The 23657-nt window shown below is 51.2% G+C and overlaps 2 protein-coding genes across 4 annotated transcripts in view; one reads left to right on the top strand and one right to left on the bottom strand.

The window, feature by feature from the left end:
• The window catches only part of SMARCA2 (SWI/SNF related, matrix associated, actin dependent regulator of chromatin, subfamily a, member 2), a 182252-nt gene that overhangs the window by 32303 nt on the left and 126292 nt on the right, over positions 1–23657 (top strand). For all 3 annotated transcript variants that reach the window (XM_054727542.1, XM_054727540.1, XM_054727541.1), the window contains exons 5-9: positions 573–828; positions 7588–7714; positions 9863–10036; positions 11245–11418; positions 13525–13695. In XM_054727542.1, coding sequence (XP_054583517.1) covers positions 573–828; positions 7588–7714; positions 9863–10036; positions 11245–11418; positions 13525–13695 — 902 coding nt within the window. The remainder of the gene's footprint in view (positions 1–572; positions 829–7587; positions 7715–9862; positions 10037–11244; positions 11419–13524; positions 13696–23657) is intronic.
• Positions 22108–22964, bottom strand: LOC129151698 (GATA zinc finger domain-containing protein 1-like). The gene has a single exon (XM_054727543.1). It carries the CDS (start codon positions 22821–22823, stop codon positions 22164–22166), a length of 660 nt encoding a protein of 219 aa, XP_054583518.1. The 5' UTR covers positions 22824–22964; the 3' UTR covers positions 22108–22163.

Genomic DNA, 23657 nt, shown 5'->3' with positions numbered 1-23657 from the left:
TGCCCCTCTTGAGTTCACACCAGCGGACCGCAGGCTCCAGGCTGCGTTTGTAAGGCGCCAACAGCAGGGCCCGTCCGGAGGGGGCTGAGGCCGCCTGCAGAGCTGCCTGCAGTTTGCAAAGTGTGATTTTAGGATCACACCCAAATTGCATCTGACTTGGGTTATGTCATTAACTTACTTTTTAATAACCTAACTGACTTAGGTTATTCCCTTACTTTTCTGAACTCTGAATGCACCTGTAGTTCTTTTTAAAAATCCACTTTTGATGTAGACCTACATCAAAATCTGGCAGCCCATTCTTTAGTCGGTTTACTATTTAGGAGTCATTTGGGGGCCATTTCCACGAATGCTCATTCGTGAATGCCATTTTCCTTTGCCCCAGGTTCTTCTTTCTCTTGCCCCGCCTTTCCTCTCCACACCTCCCTCCTTTTTCCTTTTTCTTCCCTCCTTTTTCCTTCTCTTGCCATATTTCCTGGTCACCATCCCTGGGCTCCAGGGGGACAGCGGGCAGGCCTGGTACGGCCGCAGGTCAGTGACCCGCCCAAGCTGCTCACATCGCTCTCGTCCCACAGGCCCCGGGCCGGACTTGAGCGGCCCGAGCACCCCGCAGAAGCTGCCAGTGCCCGCGCCCAGCGGCCGGCCCTCGCCCGCGCCCCCCGCAGCAGCGCAGCCGCCCGCGGCCGCAGTGCCCGGGCCCTCGGTGCCGCCGCCCGCGCCCGGGCAGCCCTCGCCCATCCTGCAGCTGCAGCAGAAGCAGAGCCGGATCAGCCCCATTCAGAAGCCGCAAGGCCTGGACCCCGTGGAGATCCTGCAGGAGCGGGAGTACAGGTAATGCACCCCGTCCCGTCCAGTCCCGTCCCCGGAGGCGTGAAGCTCTCTCTGTTCTTGCAAATAGCACCCAGCCTGGCGGGTGGATGCAGTCTCCCAGGGCTCAGTTGTTCCTCTCCGTGGGGCGAGGGAAAGGCCCGAGGAAGATTGCAGAGGCCAAAACTCATGCGATGAGAATGATTTCAGCAAAGTGGGGGTGGGGAGGTGGTTGTGGTGGGGGCTCTCCGGTGGCTCTGGGTTGGCAGGACTGTGATTTTCACTCATTTAATCAGGAAGCTTTTGTCAGCCCCTATGGCGTGTCAGGCACTGTGTCAGGCGCTGGGGATGTGAGCCTAAGGGGTTGTGTCACACAGATCATGGGGCGCCTGATCTAGTTTGCCAGCTTGTCCTTGAATGGTGACTGCCAGGTTGGTCAGATGTTGAGTGTTCTGTGTTGGCCTGACCTTCATGATACCGAAGTACACTTTGGTAGGTATGACACAGTTTTTGTTTAAATTCACGCATGATTTTGGTCTCTGCCTTTTCAGTATACGTGCTGCTGAAGCGAGCACTTGGTCTATGCCTTGGTCCAACCTTGGGAGTAAGCCCTGTGTAAGTGTCCTCGTATGGGCTCCTTTGAACGCTTCCTCCAGAAACTTATTTTTCACCTGCTTTGGCACATTTGTCTAAAGCAGGAGTTGGCAAACCTTCTCCGTAAAGGTCCAGGTAGTAAACATTTTACACTTTGCAGGGCCATATGATCTCTTTGACAACTACTCATCTCTGCCCTTGAGGGAGAAAGCAGCCCAGACGATAATGGGCTGACTGTGTTCCAATAAAACTTTATTCACAAAAGCGGGCTGTGGGCAGGATTGGCCCACAGGCCATAGTTAGCTGACCCCTCGTGTACATGGTTAATGTTAACCAAAAGGGAGACCAGTAAGTACTGAGTCAAATGAAAGCAAAGCTCAGGTCATGGTTTCTGGAGTTTGACAGGAATCATGCTCGTCACTTTACCAGCTGTTGTTGCCTTGGTCCGGTTCCATCTCTTTTCTGCGACTTAATTTCCTCATTTGTTAAAAGAGGATATTAGAGTATTTCTTGTGGGAGGAGATAAAATGACACAAAGACGTTTAATACATATTAGCTATTACTATTATTTCCCCAAAATTATTTAATTGAAAAGAAAATTAGAGTTTAAAAATTACAGAGAATGTTAGTAACAATGTAATAGGCTCCCTTTTCAAACATCACCTTAAACTTTATTGAAAAACGCATGACTTATTTATTACTGGATTAAAATACTAAGCTATCAGCTGTGAGAGTTATCCTGGAAGAAACCACAGTAACTTGTCGTTAAATGTGTGCAGTTTTTTTTTTTTTTTATGAAGAGTGTAACTGTAGCGTCATTACTATTGCTAATCCTCAATTAAGAGCTTTTATGTTGCTGTTTCCAGCATTTCATGTATCCCTGGAGAGCTAGACGCTCATCATCGATAGCTACTTCAATGTTCATAGGCTGGTTTTGTTGGGTGAATAATTGCTGTGTATTATAAAGTCAAATATTAGCAAACATTTCTTGGACAGAAAAACTATTTATATGCAATCCTTTCTTTATGTTTCTATAAAGTATCAAAAGCAATTTTTAAAAGACAGTAAATGGGATAGAGAGTATCATTTACTCTAAAATTCTGACTTCCTAAGAGTGAACATTTTTTTCCCTACCCTGAAGGCACAAAGCTGCCAGTATCTTTGTTAAGTCATGTGAATTACCTTTATAACGTCAGAGATACTCTCTGTATCTAGAATTGCATCTGTATGTGTTTCTTTATTCAACCTGTGTTGTGTGTGTGTGTGTGTGTGTGTGTGTGTGTGTGTGTGTATTTTACTGGCTCCTAGTTTTTCTTTCATTTTCACCAGGATTTTAATTACAGATCTTTCTTTTGCTGAGCTCCTTTTAACACCTTTTTTGGAAGTGGTTTTAATAGGTATACAGCATTAAGTAGTACTATTTCGCCTGTTCCAATATAAGAAAAGCTTTTGTCCTTCACTCCTATAGAAATAAAAATAATAATGTATCTGCCAGTATCTCTTGAACTGTACGCCTTGTAGAATGTGGTGGAACGGCTATTTTTCATAGTATTGTGGCTTGATAAATGTCTCCTCGTTTGTAAAGCTGCGTGGCTTTTGAAATGATTGATCCGGGAATCCTGGGTCCAAACAGCTGGAGGGTCCTTTGGACTGAGTCTCCCATGGCCATCCTGAGAAGCACAGGTTTGCACCGGCTGCATTGCAGGGCATCTTGTAGCTTCTTTATAGAACAACGGCTGGCTTCTGCTGACCCGAAGATAAATTGTTCACCTGCCGAGATTAATAAAATTTTTCTCTTAAAAGGGGTAGATTAAGACCCTTGGGCACTTGTAAAGACAGCTCGGAGGCGTTTCCCCTTGCCCCTCGTTGAGAGAATGGCCTGCTTAGCCTGTAGCATTGGTAACTGGAAGGGCCCAGTGTACCTTTACCTTCTGATCAAGGATTTGAGCAAGGTCTTAAAAAAATCCATTGTAGCCCTAGCCGGTTGCTCAGTGGTTAGAGCATCAGTTCTCAGACTGAGGGGTCCTGGGTTCGGTTCCAGTCAAGGGCACGGACCTCGGTTGCAGGACCTCGGTTGCAGGCTTGATCCCTGACCCTGGTCAGGGCCCATGTGGGAGGCAACCAATCAATATGTCTCACTCACATTGATGTTTCTCTTATCCCCCCCCCCCCCACCTCCCTTCCACTCTCTCTAAAAATCAGTGGGGGGAAAATATCCGGGTGAGGATTAACAAACAAAAAAATCTCTTTTACAATTTTAAAAACTTTAGTTTGAGCAGAGTCATCTGTCAAAAATTCTTTAACCGATGTTCATTCCTTGGACCATTATAATATCACTTACCTTGTCTACGAAAACTGAAAGGAAATTGTCAGAATCTTAATTTTTTTTTTAACTTTAAGTCCCTTGGCTGCTTTTCCTTGTTCATCATACAGCCAGGATTGTGACAAATTGGCCTTCTTTATTTAGTAACAGCATAAATAAGTGTGTGCCTAGGAATAGTTTGCCTGCCTCGGATTTGTACAAAGTCTCCAGTTGAAACAGTTTGCCCATTTGAATTGGATCCTTTCTCTCGGAAAGGAACTTCCTTGCTTTTCTCTGTGGTGAGTGTCAGAGAGCTGTTCCCATTGCCGGTCTTGCCTTTTGGGCGCCCTTTCTTTGCCCCCCGACACACCTCACTTCTTCCATGGAGACTTAGATGTTTGGGCCGAAGGGCTCCAGGCATTGTCACGTTAGCATGTAAACTAATTCCACAAATGTTTGCGTGGGAGATGGATTTCAGATTCGCAGGAAGAGTATTTCTGTGTTCTGTCAGCCCTCTGGTTATCAAGGCAGAATTTTGCTTCGGGAAGCAAGCATAGCCTGTGTTTTTTGGGTGTGTGTATGTCGGGGGGGGGGGGGGGGGGAGGGGGTTGTGTGTATTTTTTTGTCCTCCCTGGTATCCATTACAACCCTGAAAATTCCTTCTCAAAAATTGCCAAGGGCCACTTTATCAGCGGAGTTACAAAAAGTCCGTCTCCCTCCCTCGCCCTCTTTTTAAAAGTGTCACTCAGCTCCTTGAAGGAGCAAAATGTACCAGTGTCATTTTCTGTTCAAATAACTCTCCTGCAGGAATCATAAACTTCTCCTCTGGACCTGAACAAATATCTGTTGCCTTTAATGGAACTCTTTTTCTTGCCAGAACAGTCACCCTTCCTGATTTACTGTCCAATCTGTATGAAAAACTTGAGTGACCTAATTCTGCTTCAATTTTCTGAGCTCGTGAGGACACTAAATGAGTCTCCTGCAGTCTTGCAGCATTACAGCTGTTGTTGTTTCGACAAGTTGAGAATCCTGAATCTCTTTATCGGGCAACCTGCTGAATCCCATTGATAGGACGATGAAATTGTCTGGAGAGAAGCATTATTTAAAATGAAGATTTCCATTAGCAACCGCCACCACCCAAAGATAACACTTTCTGTGTTACAGAAGCCCCTCCTGTACCTTTGTCCCCACCCCCACCCCCCACGTGCTGAATTGAATGCATATCATTTCACCCTCCCCTTCTCCCACACTTTGCACGTTTGTACTCTGTACTTCTTGCCTCCCTTTCATGAAAAAGAGATTCTTTTGTGCTGGGGAATCTGAGATTCACTGACAAGTGACTAGGTCCTTTGGAAAGGAGCAGTCATTTCAGGAAGAAGTGTCCTCCTCCCCGCGCCCCACCCCCAGCTCCTCCCCCACTCCAGTGCCCCAGTCACCCAAGGCTGCATCCACCCCCTGTCCCCACCTCCCTTTTCCCCCTCCACTCTCCAGCTCCCACCCGCCCACATCAGTGTGATTTAATCTCTACACTGTCCGTCCAACTGCCCTAAGATTATTTATTTAGTTCTTCAGAAGATTAAGGGAAACGCAGCTATTCCTTTAATTTAGCACCTGACCCACTTTGCCAAAGAGTAAATCAGAACACCAAGGGTTGGTTTGGGTTCTGGGATTTTCAAATGAAAAAGGCCTGAAATGACTCTAGAACCAAGGAAGGAGAAGACCCCTATCGTTGGCCCTCATCTCACCCCTTTATAATATTTATTTTTTTCTTTTACTATGGCCTTATTCTACAAAAGGGAAACTGTTTCAGTTTAGTTATTTCCTTTAAATTATATATTTGAAAAAATCCACAAGAGGTTTTTCTCTTAATATCTCAAATGTTAAGATGTGTCATCTGTTGCAGTATTTGGAGATTTGGGGCTATGTGGCTATTTAAGAAATTGATCTGGATAAATGAAGTAGCTGTTTGTTTCAGCTAGTGAAAATTTTTGAAAATTGATCTCAACTATAAACTCATGAGTAATCTCATGAGTATCAATACTAAAAGGAATAAAGAGAAAGTTGGGAGAGTTTGAACAATTTGACCAGAAAAAGTAAAAGTTTAATATTGTTTAAATAAACACATTTTTAGTCTGCTGCATGGTTAAACTATTTACTGTGTTATTGTTTGTGTTGGTAGGCATCATTGAAATAATAACATGATAATACTTTTATAATGCAATATGATGATAAATCACTCAGGAAATCAGAATTAATAACATGTATGTACCAATAAAGTAGGAATCTGTTATAATATTATTTTCAGTGAAATCAATGAAAAACAACACATTTTCTTTGTTATAATTTTTAAAATTTTGAAAAAGAGGACATTTTACTTCTCTACCTAAGCAAATAACAAAGTTATTTTTGGGTTTTTTTTAAACAATCATTTTGATATTTGGACCATATGAAATCTTAAGATATTTTTCACATCTAAGTCACAGGTTTTACTTTTTCATATATATATATATATATATATATATCTCCATCATTGTAAAGATTGATGAAACCATAATACTAATTTTTAACAGAATCTTAAATGATCAACGTTTATAGTTGAGATCCAGGAAAGTTCTCAGTTAGAAAGTCTATTTTAATTATCCTGTAGTGGTTTTAGTATCAGGCAAAGTAGGTTCAGTCTAGCGACCTCCTTTATCAGCTCTGAAGTCAACATGTTTCTTAATATCGCCAGGCTTCTGTTTTCCCATCAGTAACAGCACCATTATACTTTGAGGGGTATGTGTGTTGTGTGTGTGTGTGTGTGTGTGTGAGAGAGTGAGTGTGTGAGAGAGAGAGAGAGAGAGAGAGAGAGAGAGAATTAAATAAAATTGTGCATCAAATGTACTTAACTCAGTGCAGTTCATGTTAACTTAGTTTGCCTTACTGCCTTTTTTATTACTGTTCTTTCTTTTGAAGTCTCTTCCAAGACAGTTTTGCCCCAAATTTGGGCGAAGATAGTTCTAAAAATAGACTTAAATGGCATATAACTATTTGCAAGAAAAGAATCCAGGTGAACTCTAGAACCAGGAGTTTCTCTGAGGAACAGTCCTGGTGTCCCGAACGAGTGAAGAAAGTGGGATGTCTCCTATTTCCTCCCGAGAGGCATCACCTGCAGTTACATTTCTGGTAGTGTCTAAAGTGAGGATCCCAGCAGTCCTTTTCTAGAAACCCTCGGTTTTTAAATACTGTTTACTTTGCTGGTTGCTGCTGCCCCAAACCTGATTTTTACAAACGCCTCATCTGCCTTTTCTTCCCCCAGCAAGCACTGCTCCCAGAGGAAGTGGCTGTGGTTGGCAGGGCTCTCTGAGTGTTTGGGGCCGGCCGGTGTCTGTGGCCTCAGCATCCACAAGGGCTCTTGTTCACTCAGCTTTAAAGGCCGTCGTCATCAGCATCTTGGCAAGGCGGGCACACGGCCCCGTCCCCGCCGGAGGACAGAACCAGAAGTTGGAAAGGAGACTTGTTTCGGCCTGCCTGCCGGCCAGTGGCTGGCTGGGCTTCTTGGAGCAAGTCAGACTTTCCCTGCCCCTCATTTTCTCTCTCTGCTCAGAGCGAGCAGTGGCACGTGATGTTCCTCCTACATGTACCACGAGCCTCCTTTCCTGGGTGTTAGAGAAAGGTCATGTACCAGACCAGAGTGTTAAGCAACGTCTAACACCCGTCTGCATTAATGCAAGGGTGGCTTTTCTCTGTTCAACGTCAGCAAGTCTGGTTGGGTGTCGGAAATCAGCCATGAGTATCTGGGATAGGTTTTGCCGTGAACTTGAACCTAACGTTATTGTTTGTCATTTAAGGCTGAACTGTAATGTATATTTCCATCTCTCCCGCCCCTGTTTTACTGTCTCCCTTAGACTTCAGGCTCGCATAGCTCACAGGATACAAGAACTGGAAAACCTGCCTGGCTCTTTGCCACCAGATTTACGAACCAAAGCAACCGTGGAACTGAAAGCACTTCGGTTACTCAATTTCCAACGTCAGGTAGTACCTTTCCCCCAGCAAATCTGAGGCGGAGGAAATGAATGTAATTGTTGGAGATCGGTGTATTTCCTTAAGTCTGTTCAATATTGCTATAAAGATAGAAACATAGTAACATCGTGTCTCTTTTAGACCAGCAGCAGAGAGCTTAAAGTACTGAAGACGAAATGCTTATTATCCTGTTTTTGTTTTTTTCTCGCCTGCGTATCAGATACATTTTTTTCCACCTGCATGATGGTTTGCAAAGTCAGAGTTATGGCAGTTTGTTACCATGGATGAAACCTTGAGAACAAAGGAGATAGCTCACGTTTGCCTTGATGACTCCCAAGAAAAACAGTCAAGTGGTAGATCAGAGCTTCTTTGTAAGCACAAATGTATAATCCTAGCCATGACCGGGAAAATATTTTAACCAAGACAATAGCCACTCTCCTAAATTAATAGTCCAGCATTTATAGAAATACATAAACCTGTGTCTTGTAACTTGATGGTTCGTCACAACACAAGTTTGGTGCATTTGATCCTGTCAGACCTCTGTATTGAGGAACCAGTGAGTTATTCTCTATTGTTCCTGCTATGGTTCACAGTAGTCACTGATTGATAAACGCTAGCAGAATGATCTGCTTTCGAATTGCTAAATCAGTAGGGCACGAGTGGAATGACATAGAGCTAATTTTCACTTGGATGAGTTTTGTCTTAAGGACCCTGTCGGCAGGTCTCCCGGTCTGCAGGCTGCCTCATTTAGCCCAACGGGATAAGGGGCACTTGGCCGTCGTCAGTCAGATGGGTTTGCTGGGTTAAGGTCCTGGGGCATGCAAAATGAATTATTAATGAATGAGAGTGAATTGCATGACTTGGTCTGTTGGAGGATGTGATTAAAATCACAAAGCCACCTCACTTGAGATTGTCATATGACCTTGGGAGTACATTTGCCTTATTTATAATAATAAAAAGGTAATATGCTAATAGACCGGACGTCATTCTGGATGTTCTTCCTGACGAAGCCAGGGCTGGAGGGAAGCCAGCCCCGGTCCCGGGTGCCAGAGGGAAGCCAGTGCTGGCAGCCGGGGGAAGGAAGGCCTACTCGTGCACGAATTTTCGTGCATCGGGCCTCTAGTTGGTTATAATATCACCAAGGGGCATCAGCCTATGACCAAGGCTGGGTGCTGCTTGGTCATAGGTTTGTGAGAGTAGATTAGAACTTAAATTTTTAAAAAAAGAAGGAAAGAAAGAAAACGTCTCTTGAGTTCCATTTTCTTCCTTCTTATAGGTGACTTCATAAAATGCATTGATAAAGGGTTTGATAACATTTGTTAAAAAAATTTACCAAAGTATATTTTTAGGATTAACATTATATTCAAATTAGCTTCACTATGCTAGACTCTTACTAGTCTCTGATTTTTGCTTGATATTATTGAAAAATTCTATTATCTAAGAAGTTTCCCAATGAAATGAGCTGTAATTCATGCTGATTTCAGATCCAATTGAATTATTATTTTGATGTATATTTTTAATTTCCACCCTCTATCACCACATAACATACAAGATGGATGTTATTATATTTATGATCATCTCAAAAAAGTTCATGATATAGTTTAAACTTTGAATATCTTTCAAAGAATATCATTGTTAGAAGTGGGAAGAAGCCCAAACTAGTATCTCTTGTCTTTTATATGAGACTATGAATTAACACTGTTTGAATATCTGCTGCCATTGTCCACGAACAGGAAGTAATCCTTCTGTTCATTTTGCAGAGCATCATTAAAGTTAAATCTTTTTAAAAATGAGGAGCCCCTTAGTATGGCATTTTAAACAAAGTTAAAAAATTTTAAATCTTATTAACTAATTAGTATCATTGGAATAACTAAATAGAATGAATAAATTTATTTAAAATATCTACTTTATTTTTTTTACTGTTGTAATGCTATAATTGCTTTTTTTCCCCCTGAATTACTTGTAAAGAAAAGCCATACCATCTTTGAAAAATGCCACATAAATTTGGTCCGATTTAGTCCCTTTATTTACTAAAAAGGCCAACTGTGATTGAGAAACCTGTAGAATCCCCCTTCTGCCCCACTCAGGGGAATGGAGAGAAGGAGAGGGTCAGGGGTCTGGCCACTGCCTGGGGAGCCTCTAACCGCTGTCCTCCTGCAGCTGAGGCAGGAGGTGGTGGCCTGCATGCGGCGGGACACGACCCTGGAGACGGCTCTCAACTCCAAAGCGTACAAGCGGAGCAAGCGCCAGACCCTGAGGGAAGCCCGCATGACGGAGAAGCTGGAGAAGCAGCAGAAGATCGAGCAGGAGAGGAAGCGCCGGCAGAAGCACCAGGTACCCCGGCCTGGCCTGGCCTGTCCTCGCGTTTGCAGACACGCCCGACGCAGTAACTGGCAGGAGACGTGCCGCGGGGGGCGGGGCGGGCATCACAGGGCAGGAAAGCTCCCGGGAGCTTGCCTGGTCCCCATTGTGCAGTCGGGGACACATAGGCCACGCCAGGCGACGTGGGCTTGCTTCGTCCCAATCAGGTGTCACCTTCCTCACCCCCGGAAAGCTGCGGGCTGGGCGGGTGGGATTCCCACAGCAAAATCCTGGGGAACTTGGAAAGAAGAAAGCAAAACGTTACTGTTGTAACACATACAGATGTGGTGTCCAGGGCTCTGTGACGGGCCCAGTGGGAGGTTTTATGGGGCAGATAATTAAGAACATTCCTTCCTAGGGGTTTGGGAATATTTTGATGTAGGATTTGATTTCATGTCATAAGCCTATCTATAATTTATGTTTGTCTTTTTGTGCTCAGTTTAGTGCCTATCCTAGTTTCGTTTTTAAAAAAATGTTGGAGTTAGTGTACATAAGGGTACCCTCCCCTCCCCCATTATTTAAAAAATATATACCAATTCCTTACGGAGTTTTAGCTTCCTATGAAATCTTGAGTCACAATTCTAAGAGAGTTAAATTTCGTTATTGCTTTTTTTAGGGAGAGAGAGAAACATTGATTTGTTCCACTTATTGATGCATTCATTGGTGGCCTCTTGCGTGTACTCTGACCGGGGATCAAACCTGCAACCTTTGGAGTATGAGGCCGAGCTGCTCGGCCGGGACTCTAAGCTATTTGGAGCAGAGGAAAGGTTACTTTTATAACATCCTTCTCACTGGCTATACGTCCCTCAGGTTTATTTGAGAACGATTGGCTTTTAATTTTATCATTTTCATTTTTCAGGCTCCTCTCCTTTTTCTTTTTACTCTCTCCATTTTTTTATCTTTCCATTTTCATGTGGTCACACCCTCATAGCTTCAGAGACGGCTCTTCCACAGGCTGGCACAGAAATAAACTCTGAGGGGTCACCTTTCCCGCCAGCCCCACAGCCCGCACTCAGCTGTGGAGACGCACACCAGGGCACCTGGCCCAGAACAGGCCCAGGTTTCTGGTCTTGGTTGTTGTGAAATGCACGCTGCGCGTTTTCCTGGACCGGGCCGAAACCTCCGGGGCCTTGGGAAATGGATATTAAGTATTCTTTTCTGCTCCCCTTGGGATCCTTCAGGAATACCTGAACAGTATTTTGCAACATGCGAAAGATTTCAAGGAGTACCACCGTTCCGTGGCCGGGAAGATCCAGAAGCTTTCCAAAGCAGTGGCAACGTGGCACGCCAACACCGAAAGGGAGCAGAAGAAAGAGACGGAGCGGATCGAGAAGGAGAGAATGCGCAGACTGATGGTAAGGAACCCGGGAAAACGCCCCCCCCCCCCCCTCGCGTCCTGTCCTGGGGACGTTACAGAGGCCACAGTAGAAGGAGAAAGGAAAAGCTGCTCACCAAATATGTGACTGTGTTCCCTTAACTTCATGCGGATGGAGTGCAAACATCCTCTTTCCTGGACAATGCACGTCACACACCTCGGGTTACAGCCGGTCAGGATAGTATTCCCATGTCCTAGGATGGCATTGCTGCTCAGATTTAGCGTCTCACAATAAAGGAAGGTACTGTATCTCCTGGGAGTTTTGATAACCAGATCTGGAAGGCTGGAAATGGCCGTTCTTTTAAAAATATTGCCTCTTTGAGACTAAGGGCACACGTTGTTTTGAATGAATATCTCATTACGTTGTGTCTTGGAACCTGATGTCTTTTTTTTTTTTTTTTTAATGGCAGAAATTTTTCTCTCGCCATGTAAAAAGTGATTGTGACGTTAATTTTGAAATGTTGCTTTTTGTTTATAGCGGGGGTATTGCCAAAGGTTAGTCAGGGGTTATTATTTTTGCACTGTTATTTTTCAGTGGGTATATATATCACAGAAGAGATTGATTGATTTTATTGGCCTGCATTTTATTTTATTTTTATTTTTGGTAACCGGACCTCATAGAACACTGTGGAGTTTACCCAAGTGTGTGTGACGTAGCGTGAGCGCTGGAGAGCTGCAGGTTCTGTTGGGTCATAGTTCCTGAGCCCTGCAGGAAGAGAAAGCCATGAGCCTCAGCCCATACTATGTCCTGGGGAAATCCCAGGTGACAGTGTCTTTCTTCCTCGCTGATGTTAAGGTTTGCATTTTGTTTTCATTAATCTTGGGGGTCCCAGAGAGTAAGCACCCCATTATAAAATAGGTGCTACTAAATCTTACCACCTTCTCCTGCCTTCCTCTCCTTTTCGGGGGAAGAAGAAAGACTGCCCAAGGTATGTCTCACTAGCTAGGGAGGCTGTTTTAGAGCAATCTGAGCAGTCAGCAGTCCAGTTTGTCTGATGTAACCCCAGTGAAGCTCTATTAGCACTTTAGGAACAGATTGGTTTGACACTAATGATTAGGCATTTGCAAATCATTAATTTTTGCAATTAAATGATGGAATATACAGATAACAGAGAAACTGAAGTTTTCTATCACTCTTTCTTCAAGTGAGATCAACCATAACGAAAAGCAATTAGAGCTCTAATGGCATTTGAGGTTCGTGCTCATCCACGGGGCCGACAGCAGCTAGGCTGAGGGGTGACACTGCTGTCTCGCGGGCACGGGCGGGAGCGACACCCCTAAGGAAGGCGCTGGGCCCTTCTGTAACTCAGCCGCCTCCTGAGGAGTTTAATCCTGTTTCTTCTATCCTGCGTCACAAGAGGAAAATATTTTTGAGGTTTCCTTTTATTGGGACATAAAAAAAAAAAAAGATTTCTCCTGAAATGGCTCAGAGTACATCAGAGCTTTTATTCCATGTAACCTCATAATGTTGCTGAATGGGAGGTGGAGGTGGCAATTACCGCACCTGTGTTATTGTTGGGCACACGTATCAGACGTCAGGTAGCAGCTGACTTATCCCCAGTCACCGAGGCCCATAGGACAGTGCCAGTTATGACAAAAATCCCCCAAATTTGACCTCCCCTATCAACCACAATGTTTGCAATGCTTTTTAAGTATAAGAAGTTATTTGTTCAGTGCCCATTTGATTTCTTTTGCCTTTAGAAATACTTAGTCTCTCCACTTTTGATCGTATTTGATAATTCCCAAAATACAAAGGTAAGAATAAACTTTAGATGGTGAATTGTCCGATTTTAACATTTTTTTGTGCGGTTAAAGAAACACAGAAGAACCAAGAGCTGAGGCAGAGTGCTCCATCACACCACATAAATGCTGTGGCCATGTGTCCTGACTTGGCCGTGAACCCCGGTCTCTCGGGATGTAGCATCGCTGTCCCCTGTGCGCCCGGTCCCAGACTGGGCGCGGGAACCCTCGCAGGCTGGAACATTCGCTTTGCTGCACTCACCACCGGAGTTCAGACTGTCACGGGGGAGGGAAAAAGCACCTGCAAACTTGCATTAGGCTCTGGTCTCGCTTCTTTCCTTAACAGGCTGAAGACGAAGAGGGCTACAGGAAACTGATTGATCAAAAGAAAGACAGGCGCTTAGCTTACCTTCTACAACAGACCGATGAGTATGTGGCCAACCTGACCAGCCTGGTTTGGGAGCACAAGCAAGCCCAGGCGGCCAAGGAGAAGAAGAAGAGGAGGAGGAGGAGGAAGGTGAGTACCCAGTGGAGGGACCAGTTTAAGGCATGTATTGCTCTTTAACATATACACTTACCACACTAATATAAGGTTTAGATTACTGGGTTGCAGAAATTGCTCGTGTAAATGGGTATGGTGTGAAAGAGTTGATTAGGCATACCAGACATTGGAGATGAGGGTATAACGGATAGGATGTATTCAGCTGTAACAATGTGGTTCATATTCCCATTGTTTCATACAGTATTTAAAAACTAAATACACATGGTCCGTAAGAAGAGATAAAACACAGGCACAATTAACTGTTTTCTTCAATGTGATGTAGTGTGGCAGTGTGCTCAGTTAAGAAACGAAAGTGAAAAGTTAGAAGAAATTGCAGTGTACAGACTGAAAGAAACCATAGAAAGACGTGAGAGACAGCTTTGGGAACAAATTTCAGCCTGTTTATTTGGACAGACAGCAATGCCAGAATTGTTCATTTATATCAGCAGTCCTGTGTCCCACTCAGGGAAGTGGGCAGGGCAGGGTTTCAGGTGATGATGGAAAACAATACCCTTAGGTTAAATTATGTCCTAATTGTCATGAGAAGTGAAAAGTAAGATAGAGAATTTCTGCTCTACAGATATTATATCTCAGCTCAAGGGCAACATGCTAGTGTAGGCCGGTGAGTATGGTTCTTCTTTGAGGCTTAAGTAGTCTGCGAACAGTTCTTGGTTGATGTTCTGTTTCCGTGGTAAATTCTAACTGGCCCGGGTACAAACAGGATGTCTTCCTCAGAATTGGGAAGATTGAGGATGGGTAGCATATGATTGTTTATTCTCTGCACTGAATAATTGAGCAAAATATTTTTCCAAAAGTAATTAATTTCATGGCTCCTGAATTCTCATACCTGTTTCATAATGAAGGAGGAGCAATGCATGACTGAGAAGGTGCCTGCTTGCTCCTGATCCCTGTAGTAGAAGATAGCTTCCCTTCTTGTGAAGATGCACCAGGGGTGTCTCAGGGCTTGGGTTTAGATGTTTCCATGGTGAGGAGTACCTCATTTTCTTGTCAAGGTAGCATTATAGACATTGCAGAATTCTAGCTCCCAATATTTAACTTAAAGAGACACTTTGAGAGTTTGTGAAGCACACAGGCAAACAGATACAATTCTGTAACACTAGGGGCCCAGTGCACTAATTCGTGCACCTTGAAAGGAACTATGGGCCGCGAGGCTGTGGTGGGTCTCGACCCATCCTCCATGCCCCTGCCCGGCCCCTCCCGCCGCAGTCCCTGGTCCCCTGTCTGCTGGCAGCCCCACTCCCACCGCCGCTGCTCCCACACGCTGACAGCGCTGGCCCCGCTCACATCCGCTGATGGGCGCAAAGCGATTGGGGCTGGCGCTGTCAGTAGGTGCAAGCGGCGGCTGCCACCCCAATTGCCCCTCAGGAGCAGGGGGAGGTGGAGAAGCCCTGAGGGGTGACCAGAGCTGGCAGCCACCATTCACACCCACTGACGGCGCCGAGTGATTGGGACCAGCGCCAGGCGCTGTCATCGGGTGCAAGCAGCGTCTCTGGCACCGGCTCTCGGTACCAGCAGGACCAGTGCCGGCAGTGGGTGTGAGCAGTAGCCCCAGCACCGGCAGAAGGTGCAAGAGGTGGCTGCCGGCCCGATCACCCCTCAGGAGCAGGGGGAGGTGGAGAAGCCCTGAGTGGCAATTGGGGCCAGCAGCCACCACTTGCACCCGCTGATGGCGCTGAGCAATCAGGGCCGGCACCAGTGTGCGAGCGGGGCCGGTGCCATTAGCAGGTGCGAGTCCCAAGCGGGACTGCAGGAGAAAAGAATTTTCAGTAACCACCAGAGCCTCACCCCGATGACAGTGACCGGTGCCCTGCCTTGGTCTGGCGCCCCCGCTCACCTGCTCCACCATCCCGCCACAGCCAACGCCCTCCATGTTCCACATTCTGCCGCCTGCTGCCAACACATGCCGTGTTCTGCTCACGCCCCCTGGTGGTCAGCACCCATCATCATGACCATTGTTCTGTTGTTCCACCATTCGGTCTATTTGCATATTAGCCTTTTATTACGTCGGATTCCATAAGCAGACCCCATGAAATGGCAGCTGCAGTTTTTCTGAATTTAGACATGGATTTTGCAGAGGTTGTCACAGAAAGGTCACTGTTAGCATTTTTTTTTTTTTTTTTTTTTTTTTTAATTTCTTTATTGATTAAGGTGTCACATATTTGTCCTCATCCCCCCATTCCCATCCCACCCCTCTCCCCACGCATGCCCCAATCCCCTGTTGAACTTAACCGTTGGACAGGCTTATATGCATGCATACAGGTCCTTTGGTTGAACTCTCCCCCTCCCCCCACCCTCCCCCTACCCTCCCCTATCCTCCCTCTGAGGCCCGATAGTCCGATCGATGCCTCCTTGCTTCTGGTTCTGTTCTTGTTCCTCAATCTATGTTGTTCATCATTTCCTCTAGATGAATGAGATTAAATGTCACTAGATATATACTAATAAGAACTGAATGTGAGACGAGCAATAATATTTATGCTGACAGGCAAATGAATCAATCTGTAGCGAGCTTCCCCCTGGACCAACAGTTCTTTTGAGACCCAATTTCGATGTCCAGTAGTTCCTTATGTGTACATGTCAGCACTGACCCCTCAGCTCTGGATGGTGGACAAATGGTGGTAATGGAGGTCCGACTCCCTCTGGTTTGGTCTCGGCCGAACCCAGGGGCACGGCGTCACCTGGACTAAGGGGCACGTGGCCTCACCCATACCCAAGGGGCGCGTGGTCTCACCCGGGCCTGGGACACAGCCTCACCCGGATGGATCCAGGGGCGCACGGCCTCACCCGGACCCAGGATTTGGCTTCACCCGTACCCAGGGACGCTTGGCCTCTCCCAGACCCAGGGGCACGTGGCCTCACCCGGGCTTAGTTGCACAAGGCCTCACCTGGATCCAGGGACACATGGTCTCACCCAGACCCAGGGACGCTTGGCCTCTCCCAGACCCAGGGCCACTTGGGCTCACCCGGGCCTAGGTGCACGAGGCCTCACCCGGATCCAGGGACACATGGTCTCACCCGGACCCAGGGACGCTTGGCCTCTCCCAGACCCAGGGCCACTTGGGCTCACCCGGGCCTAGGTGCACGAGGCCTCACCCGGATCCAGGGACACATGGTCTCACCCGGACCCAGGGACGCTTGGCCTCTCCCCGACCCAGGGCCACTTGGGCTCACCCGGGCCTAGGTGCACGAGGCCTCACCCGGGTCCAGGGACACATGGTCTCACCCGGACCCAGGGACGCTTGGCCTCTCCCAGACCCAGGGCCACTTGGGCTCACCCGGGCCTAGGTGCACGAGGCCTCACCCGGATCCAGGGACACATGGTCTCACCCGGACCCAGGGACGCTTGGCCTCTCCCCGACCCAGGGCCACTTGGGCTCACCCGGGCCTAGGTGCACGAGGCCTCACCCGGATCCAGGGACACATGGTCTCACCCGGACCCAGGGACGCTTGGCCACTCCCAGACCCAGGGCCACTTGGGCTCACCCGGGCCTACGTGCACGAGGCCTCACCCGGATCCAGGGACGCATGGTCTCACCCGGACCCAGGGACGCTTGGCCTCTCCCAGACCCAGGGCCACGTGGGCTCACCCGGGCCTAGGTGCACGAGGCCTCACCCGGATCCAGGGACACATGGTCTCACCCGGACCCAGGGACGCTTGGCCTCTCCCAGACCCAGGGCCACTTGGGCTCACCCGGGCCTAGGTGCACGAGGCCTCACCCGGATCCAGGGACACATGGTCTCACCCGGACCCAGGGACGCTTGGCCTCTCCCAGACCCAGGGCCACTTGGGCTCACCCGGGCCTAGGTGCACGAGGCCTCACCCAGATCCAGGGACGCATGGTCTCACCCGGACCCAGGGACGCTTGGCCTCTCCCAGACCCAGGGCCACTTGGGCTCACCCGGGCCTAGGTGCATGAGGCCTCACCCGGATCCTGGGACGCATGGTCTCACCCGGACCCAGGGACACTTGGCCTCTCCCAGACCCAGGGCCACTTGGGCTCACCCGGGCCTAGGTGCACGAGGCCTCACCCGGATCCAGGGACACATGGTCTCACCCGGACCCAGGGACGCTTGGCCTCTCCCAGACCCAGGGCCACTTGGGCTCACCCGGGCCTAGGTGCACGAGGCCTCACCCGGATCCAGGGACACATGGTCTCACCCGGACCCAGGGACGCTTGGCCTCTCCCAGACCCAGGGCCACTTGGGCTCACCCGGGCCTAGGTGCACGAGGCCTCACCCGGATCCAGGGACACATGGTCTCACCCGGACCCAGGGACGCTTGGCCTCTCCCAGACCCAGGGCCACTTGGGCTCACCCGGGCCTACGTGCACGAGGCCTCACCCGGATCCAGGGACACATGGTCTCACCCGGACCCAGGGACGCTTGGCCTCTCCCAGACCCAGGGCCACTTGGGCTCACCCGGGCCTAGGTGCACTAGGCCTCACCCGGATCCAGGGACAAATGGTCTCACCCGGACCCAGGGACGCTTGGCCTCTCCCAGACCCAGGGCCACTTGGGCTCACCCGGGCCTAGGTGCACGAGGCCTCACCCGGATCCAGGGACACATGGTCTCACCCGGACCCAGGGACGCTTGGCCTCTCCCAGACCCAGGGCCACTTGGGCTCACCCGGGCCTACGTGCACGAGGCCTCACCCGGATCCAGGGACACATGGTCTCACCCGGACCCAGGGACGCTTGGCCTCTCCCAGACCCAGGGCCACTTGGGCTCACCCGGGCCTAGGTGCACGAGGCCTCACCCGGATCCAGGGACACATGGTCTCACCCGGACCCAGGGACGCTTGGCCTCTCCCAGACCCAGGGCCACTTGGGCTCACCCGGGCCTACGTGCACGAGGCCTCACCCGGATCCAGGGACACATGGTCTCACCCGGACCCAGGGACGCTTGGCCTCTCCCAGACCCAGGGCCACTTGGGCTCACCCGGGCCTAGGTGCACTAGGCCTCACCCGGATCCAGGGACAAATGGTCTCACCCGGACCCAGGGACGCTTGGCCTCTCCCAGACCCAGGGCCACTTGGGCTCACCCGGGCCTAGGTGCACGAGGCCTCACCCGGATCCAGGGACACATGGTCTCACCCGGACCCAGGGACGCTTGGCCTCTCCCAGACCCAGGGCCACTTGGGCTCACCCGGGCCTACGTGCACGAGGCCTCACCCGGATCCAGGGACACATGGTCTCACCCGGACCCAGGGACGCTTGGCCTCTCCCAGACCCAGGGCCACTTGGGCTCACCCGGGCCTAGGTGCACTAGGCCTCACCCGGATCCAGGGACAAATGGTCTCACCCGGACCCAGGGACGCTTGGCCTCTCCCAGACCCAGGGCCACTTGGGCTCACCCGGGCCTAGGTGCACGAGGCCTCACCCGGATCCAGGGACACATGGTCTCACCCGGACCCAGGGACGCTTGGCCTCTCCCAGACCCAGGGCCACTTGGGCTCACCCGGGCCTAGGTGCACGAGGCCTCACCCGGATCCAGGGACACATGGTCTCACCCGGACCCAGGGACGCTTGGCCTCTCCCAGACCCAGGGCCACTTGGGCTCACCCGGGCCTAGGTGCACGAGGCCTCACCCGGATCCAGGGACGCATGGTCTCACCCGGACCCAGGGACGCTTGGCCTCTCCCAGACCCAGGGCCACTTGGGCTCACCCGGGCCTAGGTGCATGAGGCCTCACCCGGATCCTGGGACGCATGGTCTCACCCGGACCCAGGGATGCTTGGCCTCTCCCAGACCCAGGGCCACTTGGGCTCACCCGGGCCTAGGTGCACGAGGCCTCACCCGGATCCAGGGACACATGGTCTCACCCGGACCCAGGGACGCTTGGCCTCTCCCAGACCCAGGGCCACTTGGGCTCACCCGGGCCTAGGTGCACGAGGCCTCACCCGGATCCAGGGACACATGGTCTCACCCGGACCCAGGGACGCTTGGCCTCTCCCAGACCCAGGGCCACTTGGGCTCACCCGGGCCTAGGTGCACGAGGCCTCACCCGGATCCAGGGACACATGGTCTCACCCGGACCCAGGGACGCTTGGCCTCTCCCAGACCCAGGGCCACTTGGGCTCACCCGGGCCTAGGTGCACGAGGCCTCGCCCGGATCCAGGGACACATGGTCTCACCCGGACCCAGGGACGCTTGGCCTCTCCCAGACCCAGGGCCACTTGGGCTCACCCGGGCCTAGGTGCACGAGGCCTCACCCGGATCCAGGGACACATGGTCTCACCCGGACCCAGGGACGCTTGGCCTCTCCCAGACCCAGGGCCACTTGGGCTCACCCGGGCCTAGGTGCACTAGGCCTCACCCGGATCCAGGGACACATGGTCTCACCCGGACCCAGGGACGCTTGGCCTCTCCCAGACCCAGGGCCACTTGGGCTCACCCGGGCCTAGGTGCACGAGGCCTCATCCGGATCCAGGGACGCATGGTCTCACCCGGACCCAGGGACGCTTGGCCTCTCCCAGACCCAGGGCCACTTGGGCTCACCCGGGCCTAGGTGCACGAGGCCTCACCCGGATCCTGGGACGCATGGTCTCACCCGGACCCAGGGACGCTTGGCCTCTCCCAGACCCAGGGCCACTTGGGCTCACCCGGGCCTAGGTGCACGAGGCCTCACCCGGATCCAGGGACGCATGGTCTCACCCGGACCCAGGGACGCTTGGCCTCTCCCAGACCCAGGGCCACTTGGGCTCACCCGGGCCTAGGTGCACGAGGCCTCACCCGGATCCAGGGACACATGGTCTCACCCGGACCCAGGGACGCTTGGCCTCTCCCAGACCCAGGGCCACTTGGGCTCACCCGGGCCTAGGTGCACGAGGCCTCACCCGGATCCAGGGACACATGGTCTCACCCGGACCCAGGGACGCTTGGCCTCTCCCAGACCCAGGGCCACTTGGGCTCACCCGGGCCTAGGTGCACGAGGCCTCACCCGGATCCAGGGACACATGGTCTCACCCGGACCCAGGGACGCTTGGCCTCTCCCAGACCCAGGGCCACTTGGGCTCACCCGGGCCTAGGTGCACGAGGCCTCATCCGGATCCAGGGACGCATGGTCTCGCCCAGACCCAGGGACGCTTGGCCTCTCCCAGACCCAGGGGCATGTGGCCTCACCCGGGCCTAGGTGCCCGAGGCCTCACCCGGATCCAGGGACACATGGTCTCACCCGGACCCAGGGACGCTTGGCCTCTCCGAGACCCAGGGCCACTTGGGCTCACCCTGGCCTAGGTGCACGCGGCCTCACCCGGATCCAGGGACACATGGTCTCGCCTGGACCCAGGGGTGTGTGGGCTCTCCCAGACCCAGGGGCGCTTGGCCTCGCCCGGGCACGGGATCCAGCGTCATCCGGGTCCAGGGGCACTTGGCCTCACCCGGACCCGGAGTCCGGCCTCACCTGGACCCAGGGGCATGTGGCCTCACCTAGACCCAGGGACATGAGGCCTCACTTATACCCAGAGGCGTGTGACCACACCCGAGCCCAGAGGCGCGCAACCCCGCCCGCACCCGGGTCTCAGCGGGGCCCCGTCTTCCCGATCCCAATTCCTGCCGGTCAATCCTCCCTCAGCAATTCCCCTGGCCATCCTTCCGGAGCTCCAGTATGGCTGCTGCAGAACTCGTTGGGCGGCGGCTCGGCGAAGCTCCGGTGCACCCGGTGCATGGCGGTGGGCCAGTCTGGCGTCGCTGTGTCGGCCCTTGGGTCTGCATCGGTGGCCGGTCGCCGAGCATGCGCACCTGGCCGCTTCCGGGGCGTTGAGATTCTTGACGGACTCAGAGGTCAGCAAGCGCGGAGTCTCCCACCCCATGTCTCATAGGGGCTCGTCTGTCCGTGCTTGGCTGCCAGTGGAGCCGTCCCCTCAGCCGGAGACCGCCGGGGGAACTGCGCCGAGCACGTTCCAGGCCGCTGTTGTATCGCCTGAGCCATAGTTCTTTTGTGTCGCCTGAGCTGTAGTTCTTAAAGTGTGGTCTTTGGGTCACCGGCATCAGCATCATCCCACATCCCCCTCTTTTATTCTAGTTGTAGAGCATCTACTCAGCCAGCCCTATGGTGGTCTTGGATGGTGTCTGCTCTGCTCTCCTTTGTTCGCTTTTTTAAAGCTCCAGAGGCGATTCTGGGGTGTGTGTGATTCACGGGCATCAAGGTGGGGGGACGGCGGGATCTAAGCACAGGTTCGCAATCCGCACGATTACGCGCTGAAATAGCAGGCGGATTGTTCCATGAGATCTGTCTGGGACCCTGCCAGGCGCAGAGGAGACTGGACAGACAAGGAGCTTTCCTCCATCCGGCACAGGCGTAGTTTTCGTAGTTTCCGGCCTTTGTTAGTACATTCAGGACCTCTTAGACCTGACACAGTTGTGGGAACCTGTGGAAGAGTCTGTGTGAGGCTTTTGCTTCTGCATCTGGGCCCCAGGCCTACAATCAGCAGGACAGGCAGTCTATGATGTAGGATGCAGGATCGAATCGGTCCGTGGGGCTAGAAAGAGTGGGAATGAGCCACGTCAGTGCTGCGCTCTTCTCACAGTACTGGTCCTGGATAAAACCCCTGATCTGAGCATAGTAGGATTTTCCATCTTGCTCATCAATCACAGAAACAACATCTCCAATTTGGTAATATACCCCCTTGTAGAAGATTGATTCTGCAGTGATTATGGTGGAAACTGACTCAGGCGCTTTGATGGGATTTTTTAATTTAAAAATATGTCTTCTCCCTTTTCCTTTGGTGGAAACTTTCTTCTCGGCAGCTGGAGCAGATTTGTACTTGGTGTTTCGGAGCCGAGCAGACCTCCGGTGAATTTCCTGCTTACTCTGCTGCTTGCCGCCCCCGCCCCCGTTGCTCTGCGAAGGGGCGGCCGAGGTGCTGGCGAAGGTGGCCGCCCCGAGGCCCGCGCCGCCGCCGCCGCCGCCGCCGCCGCCGCCGCCCCCGGTCCCGCCGGCGGCCCCCGAGCCCGCGCCCCCGCCGCCCGCGCCGCCCCGGCCCGAGCAGTGGAGGCAGAGGATGTCCCCCTGCGGGCTTTTCTTCCACATGGAGGACGACGTGGTCTTGCAGACGCTGCAGGTGGGCTTCAGGCCCAGGGGCATGGTGGCCGGCTCGGGCGGCCCCCGCGGACGCAGCGACACGGGAATGGCGACCGCCGGCCCCGGCCGCCCGATGGCCGGCCCGCCTCGTCCAGCGACAGGGAGAGCGACTGGGCGCGGGCGACACCCGGTCCCCGGAGGCCGGAAGCGAGCCTTAGCATTTTTAATATTAACGTTTGTATTCCACATTTCTTTGTGATTAAAAGCTAATGGCCCGATTCTGGCTTAAAATTAATAGATTCCTGCCATGGCGGTAGATCGTTATATCATCGTAGAAAGATACATAGTTGAGTGATAATGATCATGGCTTTATTTTTGTGTTAATCTCTACAGAGCACGAAACTGTCATAGTTTTCATTTCACAACTCTGATGATCTCTAGTTTGGCTCTCTACCTCCAAACTCTCGCCTTCCAGTTTGATAATGGCACTTATTCTACTTTCTGCATTTGCTCAATGACTATTAGCTGAACACTTACTGTGGTGGAGATGCAGTGCGTTGGTGCTGGGAGAGGGAGAATGTAATGGAGAGGAAAGCACTCTTGCCCTCTCAATTTAATCAGAGAGAGAGAAAGAGACAGACAGACAGACATTAATCAAATATGCATCTAAATATATAATTATAATCTGAGATGAATGATGTGAAGGAATAATGCCAGTCAATAATTTCCTGACTTCCTGGCAAACGAATAATAATAGCCAAGCACCTGCAGCCTGCCTGTGCTATCTCCGGGCACCGCCCATTGATGGTCTCACATGGCCGAAGATGCAGACTTATCACTTGATGAATAGCCCTTTACCTCTTCCCCGCTGTGCTATCAGGATGCCTAGCATTTGGG

Source organism: Eptesicus fuscus, chromosome 15, assembly GCF_027574615.1.
Source record: "Eptesicus fuscus isolate TK198812 chromosome 15, DD_ASM_mEF_20220401, whole genome shotgun sequence".
NCBI classification, from domain to species: Eukaryota; Metazoa; Chordata; class Mammalia; order Chiroptera; family Vespertilionidae; genus Eptesicus; species Eptesicus fuscus.
The sequence above is the reverse complement of the archived record's forward strand: the minus strand, read 5'-3'. Positions and strand labels throughout refer to the sequence as shown.